General features: G+C 43.2%; 1 protein-coding gene across 1 annotated transcript in view; it reads left to right on the forward strand.

Moving 5' to 3' along the window:
* The first annotated feature begins 1,944 nt into the window (after positions 1-1,944).
* The window catches only part of LOC144727224 (von Willebrand factor D and EGF domain-containing protein-like), a 64,767-nt gene continuing 42,032 nt past the window's right edge, over positions 1,945-24,679 (forward strand). The window contains exons 1-4 of the mRNA XM_078605900.1: positions 1,945-2,217; positions 21,174-21,358; positions 22,724-22,961; positions 23,863-23,937. Coding sequence (XP_078462026.1) covers positions 2,088-2,217; positions 21,174-21,358; positions 22,724-22,961; positions 23,863-23,937 — 628 coding nt within the window. The 5' untranslated portion in view covers positions 1,945-2,087. The remainder of the gene's footprint in view (positions 2,218-21,173; positions 21,359-22,723; positions 22,962-23,862; positions 23,938-24,679) is intronic.

Genomic DNA, 24,679 nt, shown 5'->3' on the forward strand with positions numbered 1-24,679 from the left:
TGTCGCCATTGACCGGCATTTACACGAGTTTAATGGCTGCAGCATAGCATACTTAAGGAGAAAAAAATGTTAAATACACATCGTACACGAATATTACGAATGAGATATATACTGTACGTGCAACTTGATCAATATGGGCATATGCCACATAATTCGGTTTGGGAAAAGCGCGAATTGCAAGCAACATGACTTAACAGCAGAAGAGCATGTAATTAGTCAAGAGGGCATTTAGGGGGGCCTGAAACACAGAAAGATATTGTTGGGGGGAGAGGAGAGGGGTGGGGATTGCGGATTTTAACGAACCTCTGCTGAAGGAAAAAACACACGAGAGGAAAGGAAAGGAGGGGGGGGTGAAACGCTCAGAGCTCAGCTGGGTTCGCCAATGCCTCGTTTTCCGACTGATTTGAGGCTGGGTCGCTGTTCCTACCCTGAAGCACTTGTGGTACAGCCTCGTGAATAACAGTGGTCGGGTGCGGGGTGTTCGTACTCTGCGGTGGCGAGGGTGGTGGTGGTGGGGGTAACGGGTGGTGGTGGGGTAGTTCTAAGCAGTGGAGGAGGTGGTGGTGGGGAGTGTTAGTACAGTGCCATGCAGCAGTGGTGGTTGGGATAAATGGTGGTAGTGCTAAGCAGTGGTGGTGGTGGTGGAGGCAGTGACGTCACTCGGGTTGATGTCACCCAGTGGGGTAACTCGTGGTCTCACCCCTCATGGACCTCCGCCCGTACCAGACCATACAGAATCCTTAGTCATGTTCTTTGTACTAATGTTACTCGAAAATCGTAATTCCTGTTTTCACTGAATTTAATGGCAATAGTAGTGATATAAACAACTAGCAAAATTAAAATTACACCTTTAAATGACAATATTTCCTTTAATTACTACTTCTTTCTGAAAAAGGTCATTGATGTAGGTTCACAAATACTAATTACCATAATATTGTAGCTAAAACACCAGGAAATTTGACAAAATCAGCGACTATAAAAACACGAGCAGCAACGAAAACAACAGCGCGTGCTTGCAGCGCGTGCAGACGAAACCACGTGACTCGATTCGTCATTGTAGTTGGGTAACAATGACGGCTCTGACCGGAGCGCATTAGAAGGTTCAAAAAGTAAATCAGCATAGAGTTTTAGCCTTGTAGGTAGATTGATACAGTGCATGTAAGCTGGACTTACGGGAAATGTTTTTGTTGTTATAACTAACCACGGGGATAAAAAAAAATCATATCAAAAAGAGAATAAATTACTGCTGAAACACTGCACAAAAATTGTATCGACAGTCATTTTGGTGTCACCCCCTCTGATGGTGTTACCCGGTGCGGTCCGCACCCCCCGTAGTGACGCCAATGGGTGTAGGAGGTGGGGCAGGAGGAGCGGCCGGCCAGCAGAGAGGGCTTCGTCTGCGCTCATTCTCTCTCACTCTGTACGTGCGGCGTTCCTTCCTTGCGCCGAAAAACTCCACCGCTTCGCATTCTTCTTGAGTTGTTTACTTGAAGCAACGCATTATCGCGTAAAGACGGATTAAACGCACTCAACGAGATACGCAATCCATAATAGAGGTTTTTTTTTAAAGATACGCAATACTGCCACTTATTTAAAAAAAATGTGTGTTTGTATTATTACAGCGCTATCGTTTTCATTGGCTGCGTTGATCGGTTTGTCTGTCATTTTGTGTTTTGTTTAATTGTTTAGGCAGCACTTTGCGGGATTGAGGCTTGCGCTCTTGAATGTTTTGATATAAACAAGGGGGAGACACGCTTGCGTGGGTAGCTGGGCGGGGGCCGTGGTGGGGGTAGGGGAGGGGGGGAATGAGTGGGTAGGTGGGGAGTGGATGGGTGAGTGGGAGGGTGTGTGGTTGGTGGCGGTGGTGGTGGATGTGGTAGAGGAGGAGGATCAGGCTGGATCAGCTGGGAGTGAGAGCTACACTCTGCTGTCAAACAGGAGGAGGAGGAGGCTGCTGCCGCTGCTGCTGCTGCCATGCAGACGTGACACGGAGGCGAGCGTTGCTCGTCCTCTCTCTCTCACCTCTTGACCACCGCCTCTTGCTGCCGCTGCCCTCGAAGTCGGGTTGTATTCCGGACCCAGGCGCGATGCCCTGCGTGGGAATGAGACCACAGTCGCCCCGGGGGCTGACACAGGAGCCCCGGGGGCTGCCCACGCTCCTCCTCCTCCTGCCGCTTGTCCTGGTGCTGTGGGTTGGCACGACCCAGTCCCAGACAGGTAAGTTCCGATTGATGGTTATCACCATGAGCAGGCTGTGGTGCGTGTGCCATCGTGCTGTTTTGCTTGTCTGGGTGGATGAGCACATCTCTTTATTTTGCGAGTTATGTGGTCATTACACATTCTTATGGCGGGCGCGTGCCAGGCAGGTGACAATCGTTATTTAAAGTGTAGGATAACCTTTGTCGACTTCCAGAAAGTGGACATTACAGTATGGGTATATTATTGCAAAGTACTGTGCATATGCTGCAGTGTGGATAGCATTTGCAGGGCTTTGCATGCACGTGATGGTGTGGCATTGCGTGATGGTGTGGCATTGCATGCGGCCGGTCACATCATGTCTAAGTTCGACACCCACAACGGGCAGATTTGATTTGTACAAGAGAGTGTTCGCTGCTCGTAAATGTGTGAATTGTGCGCCATTCCATTGCTATGCTGTAACCCGACATATGGTGCAGAGAGTAGATTCAGCAGTGGACCTATACACGCTGATAAGTTCTGTCGAGGCGTGCTTGTGATATCACAGTGTACAAACAACAGGGCTCACCTGTATGTACGTGCGCTGAACTTCTTTCGCACCGTACGTAGCCAGCCCTGCTAATTGGAGGTGCGCCCTCGCCCCCTCTCCGCACATCCGTCAGCGAACACCTGCTCGCAATTCCATTGAGATAGAGATCGAGGAACGGCGCGTGGATGCCAAGAGCACGCACGGGTCGAAGACGCGAGAGGGAAGGTTGGCTTGGGCCCCATACATCCGTAGAAGGGACGATGACCGACGGTTAAGAATAGGGACGGTAGTGATGGAGCGGGGATCAAAGATCGCGGCGAGTTCAAGAGCGACTTCCGTCGAGGTGGCGAGTGGGGTCAGCGGGCGTGAAGGTGCTGCCGAGTTGTTGCATCGCGCGAGATGACAGCGGCTTTGGGAGGCATTCATCCAGCAGTGGATTGACCATGGCTAGTGATGGTGATAGTACGTGGCCAGTTTTAATACGCAGTATACACGTGCTCCGTGTGTTGAACGTGGGATGTTTAAGCGGTGATGCAATGGTTTGTTGGCGCGCGCTGCGCTACGAACCAGGCGGCCCGAGTTCGATTCCCGACCACGACTCACGCCTGTGGCGATTGATATCGAAACCGGTCCTACTGCCCGCCCCCCCCCCGGTCAGTGCGGGTTGGCGAAATGAGATGGGGGGCAAGGGTCTCCTTCACCAACCCACACTGACCAGCGTGGTGAAGTATGATCAAAACAGGACCCTGCGGGGTGGGCTGGTAGGAACGAATAACCAAAGAATATAAACATAATGTATTATTACACTTGTTAAGCCAGGAAAGCCCCACTGAGTCAAAAGGTTTTAGTAGGGTCCTGGCAAGTGTTTGCAGTAGGGGTCGATGTTGATACACGGACGGACGGACGATATAATCTATTGGTGGTCTGATCCACTTCGTTCCTACCAGTATAACCCCTACAACTGACACACGCGGGGAAGGCATCTATCTATCCAGCAGTGGATTGATAAACGGCTTAACATGATAAACGTATGTTTTATTAGCCATTTAATTTTAATTGATCACCAGCAACTCGCACGTCCTTTGCACGTGACCATTCGTCCGTCCCTCCCACCCTTCAGCCAGCAAAACTTATTTTAAATCATCTGTACACACGTACAGTACCGCAGGATGAAGTATGAAATCATCTTCTTGGTTCTTTCGGTAAAGTCACGTAGAAGGGAAATAATAAAATAATAAAAATAAAACATAATAAAATACTATTTAAAGCTTTCGTGACTGCAGGGATTCATCTTCTTGGTTCATTCGGTAAAGTCACGTAGAATGGAAATAATAAAATAATAAAAATAAAACATACTAAAATACAATTCTCACGACGTTTCGGCCACAACGCAAGCAGCCGTCCTCAGGTGAAGAACAGGTCTGTCGGAAAGACAGCTGTCTTTCCGACAGACCTGTTCAAGTTGATTAAAATTGCTGTAAGTTGGAAATGCCCATACATGGAATAGTAGAGCAACTCTATTCACCCTGTTATGCAAACTCTCTTAATCCTTCCACCCACAGAGCAAATATGACGAGCGTTACAATAAGTCCAAGGCAAACAGGACACGGATGGGCGCGTGTTATCCGCGCACTTTGTGTGTGTAATTGACAACTTATGGCCGGTTCACGCCGTGCAAAAGTGAATTGCATGACAGCTAAATGAGAACATTTTCTTTGGGGTTCAGATTAAATGAACCGTTTGCCTTTGTGATGATCACATTGTAGCCCACCAGTTACTTTGTCACTTCTACATACGCGCACTTTGTGTGAATGTGGCCTTGTGCAAAACGCTGCAATGTTAAACTTCGTTTTCGCCGGTTTTGCTCTTGCTAGTTAGCACATTCCCTCCCTGCAATGTTCTGTGTAACATCCACTACTGCCGACTGTTTTGGGCTGTGGTTGTCCTCGTAAAAGAGCTACGAAGCACAATTGGCGTTACCAGCTGCAATTAAGGCTGGGAGTCTTGAGGCCAAGTATAGCTTCTCAGACGCGTTTGCGGGTTGTTACTGCGCGCTTACTCGGCACGATGTCCCAACGATTCGCTCCACGTGCTGTGGGCGTCTCACATTTCTCGTGCGGTTTAAACGGACGAAAATACAACAGAATTGCTACGTTGCGACTCTGTTTCGTACCGTACGTAGCCAACCGTGCTAATCATAGGTGGGGGGGGGGTTAAAGGACAACAAACTACACATACTATGATACCTCCTTTACCAGTGGCAAAATATAGTGATAGGTTTTTACCCAAAAACTGACACCTTTGTACCAGTTGAAAGGGTAAAAACCCATCACTACAAACTACACATACATAATACTGAAGTAGGGCTTTACCGAAAGAACCAAAGAGTAATTCCTGCAGTCACGAAAGCTTCAAATGAAGTTTAAGTTTCATGTCTTTGTGCCTTTTCGTGTTCCAGTGTGAAGCGTGCTGCGTGTTCTGTGTCCTTTTTAAGAGCGGCTCATCTCCATAAATGGGATGCAAGTTGGTTTTATTGTTCTTGCACAGGGCTTCTACTCACCGATACTGCCACCAAACTTTTCGCCATCCCTCGCCTCTCTTTCACCCCAACTTCGGGCACCCCCCCCCAACACCTCCCAACCTCCTCCCCCAACACCCTCCCCCCCAACCACCCGAAAAACGACCCCCTGCTCGCCCGCAGGCCTCACGATCATCCCCACGGGACCTGCACCCCTCTCGCCCCAATCGTTCACACCCGCACCACCACCAACAGCCCGGTCCACTTTATGTTCACAATTCCTCGCTAGGATTGGATTTCGGATTAAGATTGTCAGACTTTTGGATGTTTTAGGACCAGTTCTGTTTAGGGGAAAAGGGTTATTTGCATCATTTCGTTTTTTATTTTAAAAAAAACTAAAATTTTAATGATTTTGTTGTCATCATTTTAAATTTTAATCGCTGTACATAGTCATACAATTTAAGCAATTGACTTTTAATATTTTAAATTATATTTATCTTTATTAAAAAGCATTTCATGTTTGTACATTTTGATTTGTTATCAATTAGTCTTTAATGTGAATAATCCTAAACCATACTTCTGCAGTTTTTTTATATTTTTTTGATTGTATTATGTTCATTACATGCAATCATATTTATATCAATTTACTATTGATTTATTTTTGTGCATAAGTATAACAGCCAGGAATGCCTCACTGAGGACAAAGACCATTTCAGGTGGTGCCCTGCGTTGAGATGTTTGATCTGAAGCACTTGGAGAAAAGCCACCTTGCATAGAGGAGGATAACACCCAATGGCCCACACAGTCGGGTCCATGAACCCACCCTGCTTACTTGTACTATTATCTCATGGCCACCACTTTACAGCTCAGCAGGTGTGGGAGTTTCACAATCTCTGTTTGAGCCACCAAATCTAGCCTCCACGAGCTCTGGATCAAAGACGTGTGCCCACAAGGATGGCTGCTGGGTGGTTTTCAGGCAGCGGCATGCAGCTCTCATGGTCACACACAGACACTTTCACGCGTACGAATGTCTTCCAGGTTTTAGAAAAAAGTGATGTCACAGTGACATTATGTCCCTAAAACTGATCATTGACGTCACATCATGTTATCATGACAACTTTTCGAATCCGAAGCAAAAACATGTTCAGATCCGAATCTTATTTGATTGATTAACCCAAACATTCTAAAGACATCCTTATTCCACACGTAAATAGATTGATGAAGTCAGCTCAGACTTGATGCGGAAGAGTCATATCATTTGAGAACCTCAACATGTAAACCGTTTTCACGACAGGGTGCTGTCCTTAGCATGTGCTTTGCATTGTTTTCGCTCAGACCAACTGAAAGGCAAGAGTTAATCTTTGAGTGCAGTGCTGTGGTGGTTTGTCACTGCTGGTGGTTTGACAGTGTTTGTCAGAGGTATATCAATACATCGAATCATCAGTAAATATCAATTATTGAGATCACTGATTCTTCAATTAATATACTATAAGTTGTACGTACAGTACTGTAACCTTCGAGCCAATATCAACCACGACATTCACAACAAAGGTATAAAACACAAGCATAATTTTTTTGATTTAAAGCTTTCGTGACTGCAGGGATTCATCTTCTTGGTTCTTTCGGTAAAGTCACGTAGAAGGGAAATAATAAAATAATAAAAAGAATACAAATAAAACATAATAAAATACAATTCTCACGACGTTTCGGCCATTACGCAAGCAGCCGTCCTCAGGTGAAGAACAGGTCTGTCGGAAAGACAGCGTCTGAATGAACACCACCAAGCTTGGCAGTGTATATTTAAGCTGGGTTAGAGGAGGAAGGGCGCCTTGACAAAGGAATTTGCATATCAACATATTTTATTATGTTTTATTTTTATTATTTTATATTTTCCCTTCTACGTGACTTTACCGAAAGAACCAAGAACACAAGCATAATGTGAATCGAATTCTGACCCTGAATTGTGGTGATTGAATGAATAAGGAGGAGAGCACATTGCACCTCTGCTGTCATTAGTTGTAGTATACAGTACAGAAAAAACATGTGATTTACATCTCGTATAATAGCACATGGTAATAAGATACAGCAGTCTGGTGTGGTGTGGTATGAGCATCAGTGTGAAAAAGCTCAGCGCAAGGGACTCACAGTTTATACTTTTACAAATGTGGCCTTCAGATGGGATGTCCTACTTTGTTTTATAAGTGCCTTGGGATCGTTTACATTTAGACGCAATGAGGGATTCCAAAACAATGCCCTTTGGTTTCTGAGAGACAACATGCTGGGAGGTTGTGCCCCACTTCAATGCAAATGATTTCCAGGGTGATAATCAAAGACTTGCTCAAGTTCACCATTCCCAGGTACAGGTTTGAGGCCCAGTGTAAGGAAGCAGTCAGCCAGCACTCTGAATCCAGAGGTTTCATCAGGACCCAGGCTATCCTGGTGAAAATATGTTGCTGAAAGCCCTCGTAATTTTCTGATGTGCTGATAAAACTACTCTTTCTCAAATGTTTATTTTATTTGTAATACAAATACCTATCATTAGTATTGCAGTAAATAACACTGGTGATTAAACACATTCTTATTTAATCCATGTTTTCAATTTCTTCAGTGTACGTGTGTGTGTTTTTTTACGTCCAGGATTTCCAGTCTGCGAAACTGGAGTGTTCCTTCATTGTGAGGGATTTTTTTCTCGCCTATCCGCGGCTTCGTGCCTGACCAATGAAGAAGTGTGGCTCGGCACCATCGTGCTTCCTGGCTCAAGTAGAGGAGCTGGCACGGGGTGGAGACACATCTGGAAGCTTTTAGACCCAGAATTACTGAATAATTTGACCTGGAGGGCGAACAATGGAGCTGCTCACCATTGCATGTGCATATTACGTAGGCAAAGGTTTAATTTCTGTCTTGTGCTTGGTGACTTTCTGAAACGTAAAAGATTGCTGAGCAAACCAATTAACGCGAAACAAAACTGCATAAGTTAGGCAGATTAGCTACTGACGGTTGGCGGCTGCAAGTCAGAACTCTCAACTGGTACTGGACGAATCCCAGCGTGGTTGGTTGGATGCAGCTGTTTCCATGGAATATATTCTTGAACGTTAGCTCCACGGGTTTTAGGGACAGCCAAGGAAAAAATGTCAAAGCCACATTTTTGCCAATAAACATGGCGGGAGTGCAGCAGCAGCAATAAACGTAGCTCAAGTAAAACTGCTGGATATATGGCTCCACAAATTGGAACAAAGCACACGCAGACAGTTTCAATGTCATGCCATTACCAGTTACAGAAAGGTCTCTGACCTTAGCTGTGTTGCAGTTTACCAAGCATGTGCACATTAAAATATGCTGAAAGTTAAACACTCCAATTTGTGCAGATCCAGTTTATGTTCCCAAAAATAAGGGGCACGCACACTGCGAGAATTGATGCATCTGACAGTGAATTAAGTGTAACAAAGGGTTTTTCTGGTTTCCAATAAAGAGCAGGTTCATAATGTAAAGATAACTGTGCCGTGGCACAAATTGCGGAATCTCCTTTATAATGAATTGGTGTTGGCAGACCGTGATCTGGCGCCAGTTGTCAAGAGTTTTTACACAAAGCGAAGCCCTGATCCCTGTTGGGTCGATGCACGCCGGAATGTCATCAGGTGACCTCATCACCAGGGGCTGTGCAGATATGTCAATGCATGAGCATCCTTTAACAACCGTTCATTTAGGGAACAATCAGACGCCCGTCTGCCTCAGGACGGATTATGTCAAACGCGCAATGCCCCTCTTGTACCGTGATTGTCAGAAAGTAAACACGCAAGTGTGTCATCGAAAATGCCTGGCGAGATACCCCGTGATATTGGCCGTGGCCTTTCTCGTGCGTTGATGTAGTGAGGAAAACTGTCAAGTTGATTTTCTTGATTCTTTCGGTAAAGTCACGTAGAAGGGAAATAATAAAATAATAATAAAATAAAACATTATAAAATAATTCTCACGACGTTTCGTTTTGAGAATTATTTTATTATGTTTAATTTTTATTTTATTATTATTTTATTATTATTTTATTATTTCCCTTCTACTTGACTTTACCGAAAGAACCAAGAAGATGAATTCCTGCAGTCACGAAAGCTTTAAATCGAAACTGTCAAGTTGATCACAGACGCTTCACTTTACTTGTTGTGTATTGAAAAGCAGAGGTATGATAATGCATAGAAGTGCAAGTGTACGAATAAATGTGTTTTTGTAATTCATGTATTCGCATATAACAAAGTTCCCATGACACATGCACACAATAGAGGCCACTGCATTAACCACAATGTTAAAGAGAGAATCAATTAATCTAGGATTGAAGCGTTCGTGACTGCATGAATTACTATACTCATTGGTTCTTTCGGTAAAGTCACGGATGTAGAAATAAAAATAAAATAACATTAAAATAGATCACGACGTTTCGAACACAACACAAGCGCTCATCCTCAGATGAAAATGGTGTAAACCACACAGCGAGGGAACACACACAGAGAGGGGACATCACACACGGCTGGGTTGCATCGCATTATATTTCTCAGGTTTGCTGAGTTCGCGTACGAGGGCTTGTGTTGCGTTCTAAACATCGTGATCTATTTTTATTTTGATTTTACTTTATTTCTACATACGTGACTTTACCGAAAGAACCAATGAGTAGAGTAGAGAATCAATTCTTTAACTGCATCGTGATGCTGAATGGCGATGATACTTTGAGTTACCAGTTGAGGCCGAATCATTGCACATCTATTAAAAAGTTTCAAGAGTGCGTTTGCGACAGGACTTTAAATAAGATGAATGTCACCCACTTTATCCAACAAATATCAGTGGCACGTTAAATTTAGTGCCACTGCTCATTCCTATTAACCCCGCTGATCACTTCTCTACTTAAGCCCGAAGCTACCTTTGACCTCAGCTGTACCCCCGATGGCACAGTGGCCACATAGGAGATCAGATTGCTGACTGCGGCTTTTGTTCAAAGAAGATGCTCATCCTATCGCGCCATTTTTCCTCGCTGTGGGATGTAGGTAACAGAGGCTGTGTGCGTGCGTTTGTGTTTAAATTGTGTGTGTGTGTGTGTTGGTATATTAAAAGTAATCTAGTTGTTATTTCAAATGCAGCGTAAATGTATTCAGTTTACATAACGTGCCAAATCCTTCGTTTTGGCAAGGCTTGCCCTGTTTTTTTTTAAGTTATCTGGAAAGAAATGAATTATTTCAATCCAATGTTTACAAGTTGTTTTGGTCCAAGACATGCAAAACAGTACATGACATGACTGTTTTAAATCACGCGCTGAGAGATACATGTATTTTCTACAGTACAGTATTCTCACTCGACATAATAGGTTGGCAAAGTGTCTGTATACAGACATCTTCAAATGAAAAGTTCCTACGATAGAGTCTTCATTAATTGAATCATAGATAGTTGATTTTCATCTCCAGGGTCTCTTAACATTTAATCATTTGATCCATCAGTGTGATTTATAGTTAACATTCATATTATCACAGAGTTTAGTGTCAGTCTATGTAAGTTATTTCACAGGATTTACACCTCCTGCATACATTTGCCGTGTAGCACATCCATATATGAAGAGACATTGCTGGGAAAGGAATGCCTTCTGAATTTCACTATCATGCGCTGCTGCACCCAGCATTGGTCGTGTGCTATAATTCACAGTTACTTGTGCCATGACGAATATTGTAATGTTACAGTACTTTATCAATCCACTGCTGGATGAAGGCTTGCCCATGCCTTGCAGCCATTAGGATTGTTTGACCATACTTCACCACTGTTGATCCGTGCAGGATGGTGAAGGGAGTGCCCAGGGCCAGTCCAGATTCAATCTCAACTTGTACATATATATAAACCACTTTTCGATGTAAAGCTTTCGTGACTGCAGGGATTCATCGTCTTGGTTCTTTCGGTAAAGTCACGTAGAAGGGAAATAATAAAATAATAAAAATAAAACATAATAAAATAATTCTCACGACGTCTGAATGATTCAGACGCTGTCTTTCCGACAGACCTGTTCTTCACCTGAGGACGGCTGCTTGCGTTGTGGCCGGAAACGTCGTGAGAATTATTTTATTATGTTTTTTATTTTATTATTTCCCTTCTACGTGACTTTACCGAAAGAACCAATAAGATATAAACCACTTGTTTACCCAGAAAAGCCTCACCAAGTCTCAAGACACGTTTTCAAGAGGATCATGTTACTAGTGTTATCCGTGGCCGGGAATGAATACAAATCTGGTTGCCAGCTGCATTAACGCAATGGCGCTAAACACAGAGTGCAATATCTTTCCAACTTCCCATCCAGCCCAATTACAGAGGCCGCTGGGTTCAGGATCTTCTGGCAGCATTACTCCAACGTTGGCCATCTTATCCTATCTGTTGCTGATGTCTCCATGTCATTCCTCTCCGTCGCATTGCCTCTTCCGCTCCTCGAGTCCGTACTTGTTGTTATCGGTCGTCCCCTTGCCTCTGTTTCCTTCCACTAACGCGCTCGTTTCCGTTGCGGAATGCCTGTTTGGAGAGCACGAAAGGTGTTTGAGCTAAAGCACTTCTGCTTCGTAGTGAAAGCTCTCGTGGCACAAGACACACAACACACCAGACACACACACACACAAAGTCACGTGGTAGACCGCACTCGAACAAGTTTGTGTGCCCACCGTTTGGAGGCACAGAAAATGCCTCCTTTGAGCCGAAGCGTACGGGCTGTAGTTTGAGCAGCACAGCGACACATTACGAGACCACCCAACCTGGCCACCCGTTACTAATTGATATTTATTCAGCCCGGCCGCACACAGCCGCCCTGTTGGTGTGAGTTATGACTCCTGTGTAGGGGGCGTGACATCACCCAGCAGAGGGGCAGGTTTTTTTTCTAAGCTCGATGCCTTTTTGAATGAGCATGTGTTTTGATGTTTTATGATGAAAATGTGTTCATTGTACACTTTAGAAAGTACACTTTAGATAGCAGATTGGGTTCTAATGGGATCCGATGTTCGAGAGAGAATACAATATTTGAGGTTTCATGCAATTGTTTATTTTTAGTTACTTTTCAGCCCACAAACCGTCATGCCTGTCAGGAATTTGCGATGTAGTTTGTTTTAAAGGTGAAATTTCATGGTCAACCGGTCATATAGGCAGTAGCTTATTTCCATGAAATGAGGCTTGAAATGTGTTTTTGACCTTAGGCTGACGTGGAAAGGAAAAGCCAAATGAAAGCCAAGATGTAAATTGGGAAGTATTCTGGAAAGTAGCATGTTAGGCTCGAGCTAAAGATAGTTGTGGGCATATATTCCGTACCCCATGACGCGAATGTGAAACTCACCACTGTAATATGATTTTGGAGTTGCAATGATTGGAATTGCAACGTTCCGAATCATGCACGACATGGTATGCTCCATTGTACAATATATGTATTATACCAAATATTACAATGCAGAATCCTCAGTAAGGCTACTCTGGATATGTAAAGAGCATTATTGTATATAAACAGCACTGAGATACTACAACACTTGTTTTAGATTATCAGAGAGGTTGGTTTTATCTCTTGTCCTAAGTTCAGGCAGCAGTAGTTGCTTCACTCCTACATGCATTCTCTTTTAATTTCTCCATTTAAATAATGTTCATTCGTATCCTATATTCCACAAATCTGACTACAATGACTAATGGAGCACAGGTTTTAATACCAGTCTCTCCCGCTGCCCTTTTAATAGATTATCACCATGGAACTTACTAAAACTACGACGGCTTTTAAATTCAGCCTCAAGACGCATTTATTTGGTCTCGCTTTGGTTCTCTAAATTAGCTCCTGTACTTCTTCGTTTTGCTCCCCTTGGGCAGATGCCGTTTTATTTATTTATTTGCGTCGAGTACCTTGTGAAACGCGCTTTACAAATGTATTTTATTATTGTTATTAAAATAAGGACTGTAAATGTTACTTTGGCGTAATGATGCTTACACGCATTCTTTCTTTTGTTGCACAGTTTTTGTGGGTTTTCTAAATACAAATGCACAGAAATTAATTATGTCCCTGAATAAATGCAACGTACGCATTTCCACTGTTTTGGCAGCTTTAATAATTTTGACAAACGGTTCAAGTAAAATTGTCTTTAGAAATGTTAAGGAGGGGTAGGGGTCTTATTTTTTTGTTACTTTAGGATGTTTTTAAAAGCTCTGCTTCCTGGCTTTATGTTGCTGCACACGTTTACTTAGCTGGTAATGAAACCTTCAGCAAGTTAAACAGCAGGATAGCAGACAAAAAGTGTGCCCGTGACAAGCCACTTGGTGCGACTGCGTGGATGTTCGCGATCAAAGAAACCCTCGAGGAATCTCTCAGCGTGTGCTTGGAAGAAGCCCCAGCACGTGGAGTGAAACATTGGAACATCACGGTGACGAACTACGTGGCACAACTCCAAAAGAAAAACACATCGGAAAGCCACTTGGTGATCCCCAAATAGGACACCGTGTTTTGGAATTCATTTTGGCTGCTCCGTGCCTCGCTCATATAAGCAAACAGCAGAGCCATTGTCACATTTTTGCCCCAGGCAACTGTGGTCACTTGCCCGTGACCGCCAACATACTGTGAACTGTGTGGAAATAGCCAAAAGTTTATTGCTGGCTGGCACACGAGGAGTTGCGTTTTTGAATGTATTGTTACATAATGTATTTGTGTGTGTATATATATACCGTAATTATATTCGTCCAATGATAAATTAGTTCAAGTTTGAACTTTATACAAGCTTCAGTGGAGCAGCTGTGTTTACATTTTGAAGGATTGTTTGGGCTTTAAAAAAATCTAAGCGTTTTATCAGTCTCGTAAAGCGAGGCTCTTTTCCAGTACGTAATATAGTTTTAAAAACTTTGCATCCAATACAACCCACAACAAATATTTTTAGGGTGCGTTTTTGTAACTAATATTTTTCACCTGTCAGATATTTGCACCACAATAACATTTACTTAATACATTTTTAAATAGCCACATATTCTACTTTTATATTCATGCATTTGACAGCAGGAAATAATTATGCTCTTATTAACTTGGCCTTTGCAATGTGCATGTTCTCATGGGGTTGCATTGATGTTTTTTTTGGATTGTTGTACTGGAATTTCTGTTTGGGTTTGTTTGCTACGAAACAACTGCGCTTCGCTGCAAGGGCAGAGCCCCAGCGCGAATTAGTCCAAGTTGAATGCTATCTAGTGGAACATTTATTTTTATTAAAAAAAACTGTTCTAAAATGTTGGAGTTAATGACTGTGCAGGCAATAATATCGTCATGACAGTCATAACAACCCCGCGATTTCCAAGGAAATCGTTGTTTATAACGATAAGTGATGGGACCCAAGGTAAGTCGATGTTGATGAGCTGTAACGGTGGGTTTGTTTTGCAGTTAAATGTTATTGGATGGCTACGAGCCAAGGATTAAACAGCATCAGTGGGTGCCTGCACAGTTTAAGTGCATTTAAGTAGTCAGTCGACTTGTGGTTGGGGTGAGTGATGATGTTATGATACAAGATCCAGCGGTCTCTGAGCCCCACATGTTCTTAAGTTGTGCAATCGCAAACATTTTCCTTGGGCGTGATCATTATTATCCACTGGTGGATGCCGGCCTCCCAAAGTCATCACAATCCCTCACGGCTTCATGATGTTACAATCCATCTGGCTTCTCATTTCTCCATATCCTCTAAGACGTATTATTTTTCTTCCTTTGGTTGCCATTCCATCAACAGTCTCGTTCACCAGCCATCATCCCTTCTATAAATGTATCCTTAATAGTCAATATGGTGGCTCTGATTTGCAATTCCTGTCTGATTCATGTGTCCCTCGTTCTGTCTGTCAGTGTAATCTCTAGCATGCATCTCGCAATGATTCTCTTGCAGTAGCTGCAACATTTACCATTTTTTTAATCTTCATATATTTAACTCCAAGGTATCTGTGACGTTTCCAATTCGTAATTAACTTGTGAAAATAACATGCTTCTCGCAATCCTTTCCACGTGTTATATTGACGTTTTCCTCATACCTACGTTAGTCGTTTGCCTCTCACAAGTAAGCTGTTATAACCCCTCGATGACCTCATCTCTTAAAGTCGTCATTTTGTAATTTCATGCATGAGTGCAGGCCAATACTGATATTTCAAAACGCCCAGGGTGCTTATAACAAGACCTTAATCCAATTATAACTTTTCCCCTCTGAAATATTAAGTTCTGCTTGCTGTTCGTGATCATAAGAAGGAGTTGTAGTGCAGCCAAAATTATTCCATAGCCTAAAGACCACATTTAAAATATTGCATCCTGTACACGTTAAAGGTTGCATTTGCGACATTACTGTAGAAACTTGGAATGCCAAAATGACAGAGACGGAGGGAATCGGCCTCGGTGGCTGCTGGGAAATTGCTGATGGTGGGAGAGTTGTGGGTTGGCGAGGTGCAGCCACCTGCTTGACCGAGGAGGCAGCCCATGGCTGCCCAGCTGCAGAATTTTACATCTTACTTGGGCCTACACAGCCCCACAGCTGTTTCCTGCCCCCCCCCCCGCCCCCCCCTTGTAATGTACATGAACACTGCAGTTCACGTCAAGGAAAGGCACTGGTATGGTTTCTCTCACGAAGATTTCACATGCTCTGCTATGATTCGCAGGGCTTTAACTCTTTCTCTACTTCCCCTGGGTTAATTTGATGATGATGATGATGCTGCAGCCACCCCACTTGTCCATGAGATTGACTTTGTATCAATTTAATCCTATGCAATAATGTTATGTTTTGTCAATTATTGTAACTTTTAAATTCCGAGAATGTTATTCCTATTCTTGGTTCTTTCGGTAAAGTCACGTAGAAGGGAAATAATAAATAATAATAAAACAATACAATTATTTATTATTTCCCTTCTACGTGACTTTACTGAAAGAACCAAGAATATGAATCCCTGCAGTCACGAAAAGCTTTGAATCGAAATTCCGAGAATGTTGTTTAAATCCTGTTATTCATTTGTGTAAAAAGGCTGTGCAGTTTTACCGAGCAACGCAAGAGACATGAGTGTGAGTTAATTTACATTGCACCGTGTTGCGTTCATGTAAATGTGTCCTCACCAGGTCTAACAACCCACAAGAGTCGGTGATTTGTGGTCTTGGAACACAAGCATGTGACATTCCTCCTTTAGTAGCCCTGCTAGAGGCACAATTGGCAGCAAGAACGTAACAAATATGTTCCATGTTTAATTGTGTTTAGAGAAAATACTGTGCTCTCATTATTTCCAGAAATGCAATTAGAGCATTTGAAACGCACCCAGCATTTAACCATAAACAGTACTGGAGAGATATTTCCTTTTTTAGGGAAGAGATACAAATATATTGGATGCTCTTCCAAAGAGTTCGTACACGAGGAGATAAAGAATTACAGCATAAGTATTTTTTTAAAAACATAAACACATTTAATACAAAATGTTGCTGCGATACAAACTTGTTAGATTTATATTAAACAAGGGGAGTTCCTTTTGCCCGTGTTGATCTAGGGGGACCAATATCACAGATCCTATTATTATCCAAAGTAATATATCCATGATTTTCCTCCACTTATCTCTGGGAAAGATTACAGATAATGGCGGACAATAGGATGAATTGGCAATTCACCTCCTAATTATCCACAATAATTGCGGAAGATAGAAAGCCGCACCACAGAGCAGGATGGGAAAAACTTTAGAAAATCACGGATAAGACGAAGAATAGCACCTCAGATAATAAGAGTTTCTTCCAGGACGCTCCGGCTGCTACGGATAATAGGAAGCACGGGTAATGGGGTCATGGACAAAAGAATCTCTCCTGCAATACTGTGCATTTGAATGTTATAGTTCAGAGCACAAAGTAATGTTGTTTTTACGAAACCAGTGAGTGACTGTGGTTCCAGTGTGCGTCCATTCGATAATATACACACTTTGGAGGTGTAATCGCATTGGCAGCTGTTGTGTAACTGTAACCATACTGGCAGGCGTGTTTCCGCGAGTTTCTGTAACAACCCGGGCCCGCCTCCCCAAGCGTGGTGAGACGCTGTGCTGAAGTAATTCAAAGCTGACTTTTTTTGTGCATCTGTCTCCATAAATGTTTGAGTGCGCGTTTGCACCATCTGTTGCGGATTGGCTTGTTCTAGCTTAACAGGCTGGAAGTTCAAGGACAAAGGAAGAACAGAATGAGAATCCTCAGATCCCTGTACAAAGGAATACAAAATAAGGCATTTTGCAGAAGTGTGGCATTTATAACATAGTTTTATTTTATCAGACCGTTAATACGCGGCAGTACAGCTTTCTTTTTATACGTTTATTACAAACTATTTAAAACCCATCAACACTTGGTGTTGCACGTGAAGATGATGATGAGAAATCCAGTATTGTACTGTGTGTCAAGTAGAAAATGACTTTACATGAGAGGAAATATTTTCAATAATCTCATAGCTAATGAACAATAAGCGTTTTGATGTAATTCCCCAAATTATTTTTGAAGGGTAAAAACAAGTAACATGATCGCAGGGCATCATCTGCAGATGTATGACCACTGTCTCTGCTCAATGCAAAGTTCCACTGGCAAAGTTCCATTGGCATCATGTTGGCCACCCACTGGTCCAAGAAAACGATAATTATTTAATACACTTTATTCCATAACAGTACCAAATTTAAACTTCTGGCATGTGAATTAGCTGAGTTCACTCGCCCCGCCGAACGCCATGTGGTAAATGTGCAAACTAAACACCAGACACCCGTGCATCTGTCGGAGCACTCCTATTATCCACCGTAATGTGGAGGACCAATATGACAGAGCCTCTTATCTATGGGGTTACTCGAAAAACTACTCTACTTAACTGTGGGGGGGGGGGTGGAAATCGCAGATATTTGGACGAATTTACTGCTTTGCTTCTCCTGACTGAATATAATTGAATGATGCCTGCACGGTAATTCAAGTAATGCCATATTTTCCCAAAGTGCATGCCGAGAAAGAGAGGCAGTCAATCCCAGTGGATAACCCGTGGGTAATTGGACGAATTTTCCACGCGACTCCTCCTAACCACGTAAAATGTGCGTATGATTGGAAGCTGTTCTGCAAATAAACTCTTGGAAAATGATGGCAGACAATTGGAAGAGTAGGGCGACTCATAATTGTAGTTTTTGCGGACCCAATGGCTCCTGTGGATAATATTGGTGTATGACCGTGTAGATACACAGCTCTTAATTTGGGGGCTCACACAAGGGGTTTGATGGCCCAGTGTGGACGTTTACAGGCGTCCCCCATTCTGCCGCCCGGTTCACTCGCAACACTGGGTCAAAAGCTCACACTGCTGGCGTTGTGGCTCGCTTTGTCTTGGCCAGCGCTAAAAAAGAACTGTCAAATGTTTTATGATGCTAAATACTCACCACTGGTGCTCCAAAACCTTGGGTTACACTATAGATTTGCAGTGCCAAAAATGTGCTGTGGGTTCATAAACATCCAATGTAGAATCCTACTAAAAAAAATGTAGTTCTTCTGTTTAGAGACGGCGATAGTTTTGCCATCAATTATTGTGTCAGAATGGAGAAACAAATGCATGTGATATTTATTGGAAAAACTTGTTTACGATTTTTATTTTATTTTATTGCTTTGGCTCAAATGCAAGCAGATGAATGTGCCAGGCGGACACTATCCTTGGAGCGGGCTTTGTTGAGGGTCTGGCAGGACCACACTGGCGACCAGCATGTCCACGGCTGACCCTTCACTCTAACTGGTCTATGGCAATAACTTATTGCTCTGGTAGCATCAGCCACGGTGATGGGATTTCTCCATCGGGCAGTCACTGAATTGGGGTTCTGAGCTCCCACAGCAGGAAGCCAAGTGGCTTTTCAGTCGCTTTTGCAATTAAAGCTTTTTTGACTTCCCATGCGCTACTGCCCACAAAGCACCACCAACCACACAAGATGCTTGTTTTGTTCCCATGAGCGGAATGTTTTGCAGCCCTCTGAATTCTAAATTCCCACAACAAGCACAGAAATGTGCTCAGACCTACCCTGAGGATAACGCCTCTCTCTCTCACTAATGAAATTGTAGTTGTTGCTCTGCATTCCCATCGGCCATACCAAAGAAGGAGTGCATCAATGCACTTGTTACCTGCCTCTATTCGTTCCATGCCTACCGTTTACGGCACTCGTATATTGTGGTGTGGGCAAGTCGTACACTATCGTATGCAGCAACTTAAGATGTTGCAAAGTTTGTAGAAAAAGGTTAACGTGATTTCAAAATAATAAAGTGTGATGTTTAAAAAAAAAAAGATAAATCAGTTTTCACTCCGAGCTGCTTAATATAATAACTTCCAGCAGCTATTCCAACTGTGCAAAGTATGAACCATCACAAATGCTCACGGTGGAATGTCGCCAGCATTATAGTAAACCACAGTTGGCAGAAAAAACGACAAGATGTTGGCAAAAATGGACATTTCATTTTGGCTTGAACACGTTAGGGACAAAGGTTTAAATAGTTGCAGACTTGTATAAATAAATATTTATTTGCACAAAGCTGGTGGTATTTATGAGAAGTGTTTTATATTTTTTATGCAAAACTATTTTGGATGCTACACTATTCACTACAGAAAAAAATGTATCATATGACAACAAATATACAGTTAAGTTTATTGGAAATTACACCTTTTTGTGTATGTATATATGAACAAGTAAAGCAGGTCACGATCGCATCGGCTACATCTCACAATATGCCTTAAAACTAATTATTTACAAGAAACAGTTTTCATCAGTGTCGTGAGACACCGCCCTTAACCTCGTCAAGACTCTCATTCGTGGGTTAGTCAAGAACACAGAGCAGAAACCACAACAACCTATGCTTCAACTGACACCTTTCAACAAAACGATACGTCTATTGTGTGAACAAACTTGAGTGGAATAATAATTTTTTTTTACAACTATTGTGGTATGGGTGACTTGCTATGCACAGACATTGCTTTCCAGAAATAGAAACGCCAGCAGCTGATTCAGCTGCCATGAATCCCGTGAAGGTAGTAAATGAGGGAGTTGAACGGTTTTGTTTGTTTTAAAGTACTTTGACTCAAATTGTTAGCACATGGCTATGCGGGATTGACCTGCGGATTCGGCTGAGACCTGCTTTGGTATGCGTGTGGTGTCGGGTCATCGCCAGTGTCGGTCAGGTGTGTGCGCGTGTTTGGACAGGTACATACATCACAGGCCTGGCTTCGTGCGTCGTGTCCTGCCGGGTCACCTTGCCATGCGAACGCTCTCTCTCTGCGGCCTCTCCCCACAAACGTCTGTGACGGATGACAAGGGGCGATGTTGGCTGTCATACCTGAGACCCATATTAAACATACAGATTCTATTTCAGGATCATTATGTATATGTAAATGTACTCAATTAGTACATTTGGCTATCACCAAATTAGTCTTAAATTCAGCCGATCTTGTCAAATCTCTAAAAGCTAAGGAGGATTGGATCTGGTTCGTTTTTTGATGGGAGACTGCCTGAGAAAGCCAGGTAGGTCTGAGCTACAATGTGGCTGGCAGATGGCAGAACAGAATTGGGTTCTTATATATATGTCTGTATGGAGATCTGAGAGTTACCCCCTCATGCCTAGGCTTCTTACAGGTATTCCACTATCCTCCTACACGAAGCCAAATTATATTAATGGAAGTAAATAACCCACCCACTGCAGGACGCTCCTGAAAAGGGTTCTTGAGACCAAAAGAGGCTTTCCTCGGTAAAGGGCATTATATATGTGCGATACCGACTGCTCCTCGGTGTATGCAATTGACAAGTGGCATCCACCCTACATGAAACCATGCAGCATTGCCTATTCGCGGGTGTCCGTCCATTGTCCGTTCATGCGGAAAACGACAGATAAACCATCTCCGAGTCTCATTCGCACGCGCGCTCACGTGTGTCTTCCCACAGCGCCGGAGTGTCTGTCGGACGGGCACCGCGTGATAGACAACGCTTACCGTAGCGTGGACTTCAACTCTCTGCAGCTCCAGCAGTCGGCAATTCACGAGCTGGTGTGCGACCACTCGCTGGCGCCGGGCTGGTATCGCCTGCTGCTGGCCGGCCGGCCCGCCGAGATGCCAACGCAGTGCGTGCTGGTGAGGGTCGCCCTGGATGAAAGCGATGCAGGACAACAGCGTGTCCTCTGTGCACCCTCGCTAGATTGAAAACTGATTTCCTTAGAAATGCTTTTTTATGTTTAGTTGGCTACGTACGGTGCGAAAGAAGTTCAACATGTGTTCATTGCTCTTGCTGTTTCTCGGTGTAATTCTAGGGATGCTTTCCATGTTCCATTACACATTTTTCAGTTTTTGGTCCATTTTCTTCATTAATGCCCACCATGTTATCATAGTCTGTAGAGAATTACATTATCATTGTAAAACAAAACATATTGACCTTTTATTATTACGATGATTATTATTCATATTTTACAATTTCTTTGCAAAGTGAATTCGCGATCCTGATGATGGCAATGGTTCTCACTTTGTCATTGTTGTGATCATCTTTCTAATATATGTTGATCATTTTGACTGCTAGCATTTTAATTGCAGGTACAGGAGGAAGGGGAGCTCGCTCAAGAGCAATATATTACATTAACAGCCAAAATAACGTATTGATCTGACAACAGCAGTCACCTCTCTAGTTCTGACCAGCATGCAAAGTAACCCGGATTACACATGTTAGTGTTCACTTATGTGAGCTTTGCAGGCCGTGTACGGTATTGCTTTTTTTTCAATTCAAATCGATTCTTACACTCACGATTACATGCGCAGAATCATGCTTGTGAGAATTATTCGTTAGATTGAGACTACTGGAGTGGACGAAAACTGTACAAATGAGACAAAACGCCAAAAAACGATGCAATTGAGATCATAAAAAAGGGACAAAATAAATGGGAAATAAAACGAGAGATTTAAAGAGAATATACAAAAGACCAAATCTAATGAGTAACAACACAAGTGAGATGGTGCATTTGAGACAAAGGAAACACTGATTCCTAAATCCAATCACAACCAAGAATCATAGCGATTCATCAAATCACGAGGCGAGGAGAGAGGGGTGGTTCTATCCTTAGTAAGTACATGTGTTAAACATCTTTCACACCGTACGTAGCCAACCACGCCAATCGGAAGTGCTTACGATGGACACAGTTTCGATTTAAAGCTTTCGTGACTGCAGGGATTCATCTTCTTGGTTATTTCGGTAAAGTCACGTAGAATGGAAATAATAAAATAATAAAAATAAAACATAATAAATTATTCTCACGACGTTTCGGCCACAACGCAAGCAGCCATCCTCAGTTGTGGCCGAAACGTCGTGAGAATTATTTGATTATGTTTTATTTTTATTATTTTCTTATTTCCATTCTACGTGACTTTACCGAAAGAACCAAGAAGATGGACACAGTTGCTCAAATGTTTGCTTCGCTTTACAACCGCCTTCCCTATCCCCCTCCACTTCAGATGAACCATTGCGGGACGCAGGCTCCCGTGTGGCTGTGGCTCCGCGACTCGGAGAAATTGCCCCGGCCTGGAGAGCCTCCCCGGCAGGTCACGGGTTGCGCCACTTGGCAGTTCTTCCCTGGCGCGGCGGCTCGTGACTGCTGCCTCTTCCGCATCCCCGTCACCGTTCGCAGCTGCGGCGACTTTTATGTCTACTACCTGCGGCCCACGCAAGGCTGCATGGGCTACTGCGCGCAAGGTGACCCGTCCGTCCGTCCGTCCTTCCACCCCGTGGCCCGCTCGGCATCAGCGCGGGGGGGTCAAGAGGTCGCACACATCAATCGGCACCGCGCGCGAACACGTCTGACCCCCGAGCAATATTGTGGCGCTTTACACGGCTTCCTTCCGACTCAATTCGGGGCCCGTTGATAATGTGGTCGTTTGTCAAGCTCCGGCCTCTCGGAAACAAGCTGTTGGTTCGTTATGTATTGCCTGCCAAACTTTCTCGTCGCAATGCTAACGAGATAGCGTACGTCTTCTTGGTTCTTTCGGTAAAGTCACGTAGAAGGGAAATAACATAATAATAAAAATAAAACATAATAAAATTATACTGTAATAAAATAATATAATAATATAATATAATTCTCAGTGAGAATTTTTTTATTATGTTTTATTTTTATTATTTTATTGTTTCCCTTCTACGTGACTTTACCGAAAGAACCAAGAAGATGAATCCCTGCAGTCACGAAAGCTTTAAATCGAGAGATAGCGTACGTTGCCACGCGTCACTTGATTCGGTCGAGTCTTGTTGGAAACCTTTGCTCTAATCATTTTTAGATATCAACAGTAGAAATCACTGTATAATCTATGTTCCTGCGACAACTTTTTCAGCTTCTTTGCGAGTGGGAGAAAGATAGAGGAAGCAGTGTGATGTTGATATCACAAGTCGAGCAACTCGCGGCTTCACCTCGTTGCCTGTCTATGCTCAATCACTCTTTCGTACTTAAATAGTTACATTGAGCCTGTTGGATCTTTTCTCACATTATACGACTCTTTGTGAAGCACATTTAAAGTTTGTGATGTTTATTTTAGCTCTTGAAATGCCAATATACAGCATGGTTTCTGTATTTACAATGAAATGCAATGCTTTATTTTAACAGTTACTGCTGAAGTCGGAGCCAAGTCTTGCAAACTGGGAGAGGTAGAAAAGGATGGCTCTTGTCAAAGTGACCATGGTATGTGAATTTTGATGCGTTGTCATCGCGTCATTTGTGCTGTTAATAATGGGCAGCTCTGGCTTATTTACAGACTCGGAACTTCATCCACCACTGATTGCGTATCCAAGGGCTTGCAAAAGAAACTGGAATACCCGCTTGTAATTACAAGCAGATGTCTCAAACGCTGGTATTCTCAGAAGGAGCTAATAGGCTGTGATTCGTTTCAAATCCTCTCGAAGCCACTTTCCTTCATGGGGCTGTTATAGGCGATGTATTCCCACACATTCTACAGATGTTTGCTGCAGGTGGGGTCACTGGTGGAGATACACGAGAGCCTTATCAGCAATTTCGATTTGACTATTGCAGCTGTAGGCTCTGGTGAAACGTCGTGATGAATACTGGGCTCTTCTGTGATTTGTCACGTACTCACTCTGGTGCTGACAAGGTTGGCAGCCTGCATATTACACGGGCACAGATCAAATTGCCAAAATGTCCTGGGATTTTATTCCAGAACACAGTGCCTGAGCAGAACTCCTAAATGCTTTTAGCCCTTTGCGTAATTGAGGTTAATGTAAAACACAAGAAGTAGCTTAACGCTTCATTCATCGATTAAAATCAATTGGGAACACTCATGCTACGTGCATTATATTGTGTGCGGAGGGATCAGTTATTTCGGAGCATGTGTTGCAATTCGTTCACGTGACTCCTGCAGCAACTAGAGACACAATATTGCACCGCAGTGTTCATAAAAAACAACTTT

Source organism: Lampetra planeri, chromosome 2 (assembly GCF_965212315.1).
Source record: "Lampetra planeri chromosome 2, kcLamPlan1.2.h2, whole genome shotgun sequence".
NCBI classification, from domain to species: Eukaryota; Metazoa; Chordata; class Hyperoartia; order Petromyzontiformes; family Petromyzontidae; genus Lampetra; species Lampetra planeri.